Source organism: Acanthisitta chloris, unplaced genomic scaffold (assembly GCF_000695815.1).
Source record: "Acanthisitta chloris isolate BGI_N310 unplaced genomic scaffold, ASM69581v1 scaffold7651, whole genome shotgun sequence".
Lineage (NCBI taxonomy): Eukaryota > Metazoa > Chordata > Aves > Passeriformes > Acanthisittidae > Acanthisitta > Acanthisitta chloris.
Genome location: NW_008656413.1, coordinates 69,801 through 79,056, shown reverse-complemented (window position 1 = coordinate 79,056; position 9,256 = coordinate 69,801). Strand labels below are relative to the sequence as shown.

Genomic DNA, 9,256 nt, shown 5'->3' with positions numbered 1-9,256 from the left:
TTCCCTATTCAGCCAACTCACAGGCAGCCCCCAGGCACCAAAGGAACAGGCCATCTCCTGCTTACACTAGGGCACCACAAGAAACAGGGAGCTGCATGGCATCTGTTCCCATTACCTCACACACCCCAGAGAGGAGAGGAGGTGGGGGAAGAAAAAAAGCTGATACCCAGTCCAACAAGTGAGAGGTATTCATGAGGTTGGTACACAGCCCATCTACCTTTGCTTGCCAGGGCCACTTCTCCTGCTTCTCCATTTTATCTGTTGGAAACAAATCTCCCAGGTTGAACAGCCAAAGACTGATCCATAACTACTGCAGATAAGAGGGAATCTTTATGGAATTTCAAGACTTTTAAAAGTCCAAGAAGCAAAAAGGGAACACTTCTTCCTTTGAGTGGAACCATATCTTTCCACAAGTACCTCCCCCCCCCAAAAAAAGCCCAAACGTACTTTTTCTGGAATGATCAGGATCCTACAGTGTCTTTAAATCAAACATTTCTTTGCTTTAAGATTTCTCAGCAGTTATTATGCTCTGTACATAAGGCTTAGCATGGCAAAGCTTCTATACTGCGATAATTCTGAGCATATAAAAGATGATCTTTTCATACCAATATTTATCACAGTAGTGCTCTGGAGCTGAAGAGGACCCCTCCACCTCAAGGATCAAGTTCAGATGAGGCTTTAGTGAAGCAAGGGATACAAGTCGGCTCCGCAGAGGAGCAAACTTTAAATAAGGATGCCCAGGGGATGAAAAACCTGGCATAGCAAACCCCTACCTTTGTACATATTGAGAGCTTACCTTCCAAAAAAGCACACACAAACAAATGGAAAGGAGAATACCAGAGATTTTAAATGCTCCACAACACAGAGCGAAGGCCTCTAGGTACTGGAAGCATTAATGAGAAAGCAGAGCTGCTGCAGTACTGTGCACATGCTAATAGCAGTTTGGAACCTTGGAGCCCCATAAGAAAAACCCAAAATTATTTTGTGACAATGTTAATTCCTCCGAATCTAACTGAAACAGCAGAAGAAAACCTGAGAGAAAGAGCATCTCTGCCTGATTAAATAGAGCTCTAAGTATCAGATCAACAAAATAAATACCCACTGGCTCATCACAACCGAGGGAAGATGCTGTTTGCTAACCTGTTTGGAGAAATGGGATTTGTATGCAAAATATCCCTCTGCCTCTTCACATCCTCCCTTCATTTTTCACAGACAGTAACCTACATGTTCACTTCTAATTTTTTCCCCCATTCACAATGTGTTTGAGTCAGTCCAGTTCAGAGCACAATGAGAATTTTAGGTCCCAAGATTATGATATTGTTCCCATCCTCAGAAACATGGTTACAGAGTAGATACTGGGCCTTTTGAGAGTGGAGATGTTAATAGTGGTAAAAGTCTCCTCAAGATGAAAAAAAACCTTTAAAACACTGACTCTTCATTATTCTTAATAACCATCCTTGCCACTGTTCCAGTAATTCTCACTGGCTTTCGACAGCCAGGAATTCATGCACAGCACTGTGCATTCCAGCACTTGTTCAGCCAATTTTTCAGCCAAACTGAGCCAGTCACAGGTGGGATGATTTTCCCAAGCATTTATTGAGGCAGGCATGTCATCAGGATTAGGAACCAGGTTCCTTCTACCCCCAAGCACAGCTGCACACACAGATATCACTCGTCAGTTCTGTCTACAAGGGCCATACAACTGCAGGTGTGTGAGGCACCTCGAATGGCTCACTGCCACCCAGGAGGGGCTGAGAAGCAAGTCCTCATGGAGAAGAAGAGATGAGCGAGATAGAATTGCAAACCAAGAAACACAGAAAGAGTTTCCATGAACAGGACATTTTCCTTGTTAATTATACATGCCCTTTATCTTGCATGCTGTACATAGTTTGCTAGGATTGTGCTTTTGGGAGTTTTTGCCTAAGTCTTTCTTTTCAAAACAAATGCATTGGGCTTTTCTTTCGCCAATAAAGTGGTACCATTAGCTCAGTTCTATTGAAGAGCTGGGCAGTAACAAACAATGTGCAGCAGCAATGCAGGAAGAAGAGGGGGAGGAAAAAGTAAATATTTGTTAAAAGCAGAAAACAGGGGAAAAAGCATTTTCTAAATAGGAAAGAAGTAGCTTGGAAGCAAATTTTAAAATTTATTGTGAGGAAAAGCTTCTTTGACAGGAAAAAATAATTCTCTGTCTGAAAGACCCATTTTTTTTTAGGAAGAAATAAACAGTAAAACTGCTTTCATATATGAATAACACTCCCACAGTAATGGAACGTGACTGAAACTGCCAAGATAAAAAGAAAAATCAGGCAATACCAGAATCAAGGTTCATGTGGCCAGTTTGCGTGTACACATGTCAAGACAGTCTTTTAACCACAAAACAATTTGCCCACAGGACCATCCTTGCTTAGTGCGATGGATAGATGGTTCTCAGTTAATCAAAATCTATTCTGTGTTTTGTTTTTCCCTCAGCAAGTGATCCCATCCCTCATTTACGAGTAACAGTCCAAGTCCTGCTCTGAAAACTAATGTGCTCATGTTTGCTATGGGCTCTTCCAGATTGCTCAGCACTGCAGCCCTGACTTTTTCAGGTACAGCCAAAGCATTTATGTTCACAACAGAATTGTGAGAGGAAGGCTGACTTGGCTCCATTGTAGACACAAGAGAAATCCATATCAAAATATTACTGCTAATTCTATGTTCCCATTTGAGGATGCCTGCTGTTTTGGGCAAAACAGCATCACTCTGTAAGTCATATCTTTCAGAGGCCAACATCTAAGTGCTTTATCCATAAGATTCACCTTCCAGATCAACTGTCTTCCTTAAACCTTCTGAAGTTTGTTCATTAATTGCCTACAGTAGAAGTCATCTCATCTGGTTTGAATCTGCCTTTGTCTCACTGTGCAATTCCACAGAGGATAGAGAAGATGGGCACATCTCAGGGTGAGATAGCAGGTACTCTGTGACTGCCATCAGCAGATGGGCTTTGCCTGGATGTTCTCCTCTCGAAAAACAGCAAAATCCAGGCAAGATGAAGCCAATCCCTGCTGGTTTGTCCACTGCATCCTGTGAGAGGGGGTTACCAATTTTGCCCCAGCTCTCCACAGCCTGTCCTTAGGTCCTTATCCTGGAAACTCTCTCTGGCACCTCTCCTGTGTTATCTGTGTTGTGGAACTCTGGATTTAATTCTGAAAACAACATTTCAAAGTCCTGCAAGTACCCTGACGTTCATGCCCACTCTTAGTGTAATTCAGTGCATGAATTTTTCCCCAGGCATTTTCCTACTGATGTCCTGAAGGCATCATTAGATTCCTGAAATCAAAGCAGCTGCATGTGGGAGGCAAATATAGACACAGAGTTCATCAGAACTCCATTTGTCAGTAAAAGGTAAATAATCGCAGGAGTAAATCACTTCAAGATAAGTCCTTAATTATTTAGGGTTAAACAGCAGCAGCATTACAGATGTGAAGCAATATTTTGTTAGCCACTCATCCTGGGAACACTCACACAGTAAGATATTATTCTGCACAAGAAAGGGAGAGAAAATGTGGCTTGTGATTCTTAAAAACATTTTAAAATAAATAGAAAATAAATCAAAGAGCATGAGCAAAACATCCAGCCGAAGCAGAAAAATAAAGAAAAAAGAAAAAAGCTGTCTTTTTGTTTTTTGAAGTTAACAGTAGTATCAGTTATTTCAAATACCTCAGAGATGCTTCTGCTAATTTCTGTTTGCAATTACATTTCCTTACTTTTTCACCTTTTCTGCTGTACTATAGAAAACCCTGCACCAAGCACAGGAAAAATGGACTAACCAGCACTAGTGAGAGGGTGTCACTGACTGAGTGGTGACATGAACAAAATGCTCTCAAATCCACAAATCAAACTGGCTGGGAGGAAAAAACCCAAACATATAACAAAATTCATCAATTCCTTTCTTGCATAATTTGCCTTCCATAAAAAATGAACAATTTAAAATCTCCTTGGGAAGGGAAATAACACTGAGGGGTTTTGTTTTAGTATTTTTTGGTGTTTGTGGTTTGGTTTATTATTAAAAGCACTCTCTGATTTAAGGAGGAAAAGGACATATATACAACATTAAAAAAAAAACCAAACTGGTCTTACATTTATGACATAACGTGCCAGATTCTCAGCTGGTGCAAAACAGAAATACTTTCCTTGCTTAGGAGATTAACTTCAATCTATATCCGCTGAGGATCCGATCTAAAGACCTTTCCTCTTATAAATATAAAAATATATTCACACTCATCTCAATTTAGACATTCAGTGTATCAGACTGAAACTGGATTGAAGTCTCATGTTTCAAACCAGTTTTCAACCTCTCCTTTTTCTGATATCCTCTTTTCTGGTCAGAAATAGCAGAAGATGTAAATGTTGACAGAATCATAAACTCATTTAGGTTGGAAAAGACCTTTGATGCAGTTTACTAGATCTGCTATACCTTCCAGGCCTACTTACAGACTTCGATGTGTGCTTTATTAGGGCACAGAGAGCTTGTAGAGTACACTGATATGAAACTGCTTAAAGCCTCAAGGGAACATCTACCCATCTTCTCCATGAACCAGGCTCACACAGGTAGGCATAAGCCAACTCAGCTCGCCTATATGGCAGTGACAGACAGACACCTTAACTTCCATGCCCATGTCTGGATTGGCATTTCACCCTTGTGCAGGTGGAAGCAAGGTTTTAGGGCAACATCCCATGTTTTAACTCTTCATGTTTGAGCACTGGTCTAAGAATTGTCTTGAAGAGTATTGTGGGAGCACCTGTCTGTTCCTGCTGGCTCTCTGCTGAAAGCTGCTGTAGCTGAGTGCTTAAAGGGGTAACACTTTATCCACTGAAAACAGAAAATAAAACTACAAATTGAGCAGGGCTGAACACAACTAAGTCACTTAGGAAAGGAGCTCCAGGGGAACTCGTGCACCAAGCAGCTTAGGTACCCTCTGAAAATCTCACACCTTTAGATTTCACCCTCATGCAAAAGCAGAACCATCAGCCGTGTGCTTTTCACACAGGAAGAACAATCTCTAGCAATAGCAGCATCTATATTCATATTATGAAAACACCTTCAGTAGCAATGTTCATGTTTTGCAATGAGGGATATTTTATGTCACAGCTCCATTTTTTATTTTAATTGTGAACATTTGTATCATGTTATGTTTTTTATTAAATATCAAGTTGAAACTATGGTTATGGCCAGATGCATGAAAACTGCACTTCACAGTTCCAAAGATACTTTGCCCTCTGACTTTGAGGTCAAATCCTCTCAGCTGACAACTCAAGCAATTCTCTCCCAACCTAGTCCCACACTTACACTCTCTCAGAAGCTCATGCTTTCTGCCAACGTTTTCCACCGATACAGCCTCCTGCATACTACCATGTCTACCTGGAGAAGCTTACTGGCTTATCCTTTCCTATTCTTGGAAATGCCAATGCAACTCTTTATCCAAAGACCAACTTAATGCTCATAAAACAGAAACTTTTACTGAAGTGAGGTTGACCCTACAGGAGAAATACATATAAAGAGTCAGGAAGCTCCAAGATTACATTTTCACATGCAAGATTTCTGTCTGCAGCTGCACTTGGACCACTGTGTTTCAGTAGTCACATGTTGGCTAACACCTCGAGGAAGTTCATCTGTAATGCTGTCACTTGTAACCAGTCCAATTATCTCTGCTCATTCAACATGAAAACCAGCCTCCTATAAATGGCCTGGACACAAAAGTTGAACAGCCTAGATAGAAAATGCAGCAAGTTAAGATCTTAGTCAGGAGCCCTACACAGATGAGTAAGTGGCCAGAATGCAACTCCTTGGCGCAGCATACAGGGACTAGAAACACATTTGATCCTGATCATCAGAGCTCCAACATGACTACCAGCATGCAATTATGCGACGGGTATTTCTTTACACCATATCAAGAAACTATATCAAGTAGACTTGATACAGACACGGTACTATCACTTGACAAGGCAAGAGGAACCCAAACTCTCTCTAACACCTTCGGCTCTAGGGCGAGTGCCATGGCTGTCATGAATTAGGACCTTACAGCAAGATGTAACTGAATCTAAACTGCAATTTAGAGGTTTCTGAAAGATGAACAAGTTTGACCTCCATCAGCATATGGCATTTATTAGATGAAGAAATGGGTATGAACTGCAAAGCAGGCTTCCAAGAGCCCACAGTTATTCTTTCCCATCTTTGGAATTTCACAGCCACTTTGGGGCTGAGAGTGTCAAAACAATCTGCCAGCAAAGCCTGGATACACCCAAGGAGACATTCAGAGGGAAATGCGATAGCATCAGCAGAGGAGCTCAGTTACACAAAAGGAGAGGTGTGGCTGAACCACAACTTTTCTGATTCACATCAAGCCTTTCCCAAAGTTGAGAGCTGCACTATCTCAAGAGGATGGTACAGACCCAGAGCTACCAGGAACACACAGTTATTTTCACAACCTGCTTCACTGGAACGGTCGTGATGAAGGAAGGAAGAAGCGGGAAGAGAAGCCAAGCCGGGCTCACCAGAGTGCGTCCTGAGGTGTCCTGTGAGGGCGTCCCTCCGCCGGCAGGCATAGCTGCAGAAGGGACATTTGAACGGTTTCTCCCCAGAGTGCAACTTGATGTGCCTCAGCAGGTTCCCCTTCTGGGTAAAAGAAGCTCCACATTGGTTACAGTGGAAGGGGCGTTCACCTGGTAGGGAAGGGGAAGGGAGAGAGCTGTCAAGAAACATGGGAAGATGCACAGAGGCCATTATCCTGCTCTTTGTAACAGTGCCATCTTACATGGGTACAGTCCCCACCACCACCATCACATGGCACTTGTTAAAGTCAGAGGCTGTTTCTTTTGCAGAAAGGGCAAAGCCTCCAATAGTGATTTGAGGCTCTTTCCTTGAGGTGATCAATGTAGCCTGACTTTTTTGAAGGTTCACCTCAGAGGTTCTACTCCTCGTGAAAGATGAGCTCTGCTGAAAATTTAGATCTATAATTGTGGTTTAGCAGTATTTATCTCCATGGTTTTGCACTTATTTTTAGGATAGGTCCAATCCATATGAGTATTTAGATCTGATCACAACAACTGGACTTTAACAAAGGTGTTAAGGTCTTTGCTTCAAACCAAGCCTTTTGCTTGCATTATACTTCCAATGAAACCCCTTTTTAAAGGCTGTTTTGCACTGCTGGCATGTGCAAGGGAATTTGTTTTGCACTGCTGGCATGGCATGAAGGGAATTGATGCAAGTGAGGATCAGGCCTGCAAGCTTTGGGCAGTAGCAAATGTTGAGAAAAATCTTACATCGTTACACTGCAAACAAGCAAATTTGCACTCTATATCAAAAAAACCTCTAAAAATACTTGTTTGATGAAAAAATAACAGAAACTCTAGACCTTACCCTCTCCCTTTACCCCATGTGTTCTCACACACACACACACACACACATACAACCAAACCTTACTTTGATGTGAACCCTCATATTTGCCCTAGGCAGTGAGGATTGGGCCCAGAAAAAACAAATGACTCTTTTTTTTAAAAAAATTATTATTTAGAGGAAAACCCCTGACAGACTCACATAGGCTCTGTGAAATATTATCCAAACCATACTCTATGTCAACATTTGTCGAGGACACCGAGACTGTTCCAGCATTTTTGGGCAGGCAGTCAGCTGTAATCATCTGCTTATGTCCTGCTGAGCAAATCAATTGAACACAAGCATATACTTGTGCTGGCCACTTGCCCAAGTGCTTTACTGCAGCTGGGCTTTAGATCACAGAATCACAGAAGGGTTTGGGTTGGAAGGAACCGTAAAAGGTCATCCAGTTCCAAGCCCGTGCCATGGGCAGAGACACTTTCCACTAGCCCAGGTTGCTCCAAGCCCCATCCAACCTGGCCTTGAACACTTCCAGGGATGGAGCAGCCACAGCTTCTCTGGGCAACCTGTGCAAGTGCCTCACTCACCTCACAGGGAAAGGGAAGAATTTAATCCTAATATCTAATTTTAATCTACCCTCTTTAATTTTAAAGCATTATCCAATGTTTACACCAAGTAGGGCGCCAGTTCAACAAGATCTTGAATGTCAGATTTCAGATCTAAGCAGCCTCATCCACTTTTTCAGTGTCTCACCTATTATGGAGCCTTGGTTAAACCCTGGTGGGACCTTCTGAGGTTGAACTCAGAGGTCTGAAGCACACATGGTGTGAAAAACAAATACATTCTGTGATCTTTCACATCTCTTCAAAGCCTTTTTGAATTGCTTTAAAATGATTACTCCCTCACTGGACAAAATGAATGCTACATTTTTATCGAGGCAGTTCATGTGTCTAGTGTGAAGTCAAAAATATGTCTAGAGATTCAAATGTAAAGAGAGAGAGGAAAAGAGCTCTTGCAGATGTCTAAAAGCAATTCTAGTGTCAGTGGCTTAAATCAGTGCCAGGACTACGGTCCTGCCAGGAGGGCAGCAGAAGGCAGGTGTGCCATGTATATGCTGTACCTCTGCAGCTTTATTTCACATGTGAGAGCTGGAAATCACATCTGAGACCACTGCAGAGGCACTCAAGAAGATACTAAGGTTCCTACAATCTCACCAAGAACATAATGGAGCAATGATTAAAAAAAAAAATCATGGCATAAGGCAAGGCTCTTCTTCCAATACACTGAACACAAGATCATTAGAATTGATAAAGAATTTGTGGTTTCCCTTTCAAACTCCCACACTATACTTAAAGGATCTGATTAGCCATTATCTTCCTTTATATCATTTCAAAATATCCCTAACAGAGATATGCAAAGAGACTGCAGTAGAAAAATACATGGGTTTTTTTTTTTCTTTTCTGTTTTGCTTTCACTGTCTGAGAAAACAGGCACAACCCTTTCCTTGACACGTTTCTGAGTATTCTGGAATGATAGCTTCAAGTTTCAGGATGACAACATGAAAGAAGGCAGCACAGTTCTTGCATCAAGTCTGAAGTTTTTCCTTTTACTCCTGCTGTATTTAAAACTATGCAGTTACTTGTTTTACCTGCTGCATCACCCACTTTTCTCTGACATTTTAAAGAGCACATCTGAGCAGGTATTGCTCCTTGATAAACTGACTGAGAAGGGATGCTGAAAGCCTCCCTCCAGTCTGGAACTCAAACAGTCACTGCACCACAGTTTGGTGGCAAAGCTGACATGAAAACACTCACCACAAAGTCACCCATAGTCTGCTCCTCTCTTGCAACAGACAGAATCTGCTCCAATAGCACATTTCAC

General features: G+C 41.9%; 1 protein-coding gene across 2 annotated transcripts in view; it reads right to left on the bottom strand.

The window, feature by feature from the left end:
- Nucleotides 1-9,256, bottom strand: part of IKZF2 (IKAROS family zinc finger 2 (Helios)) — a 109,476-nt gene that overhangs the window by 32,298 nt on the left and 67,922 nt on the right. For both annotated transcript variants that reach the window (XM_009084320.1, XM_009084319.1), the window contains exon 4: nucleotides 6,535-6,702. In XM_009084320.1, the coding sequence (XP_009082568.1) occupies nucleotides 6,535-6,702 (168 nt within the window). The remainder of the gene's footprint in view (nucleotides 1-6,534; nucleotides 6,703-9,256) is intronic.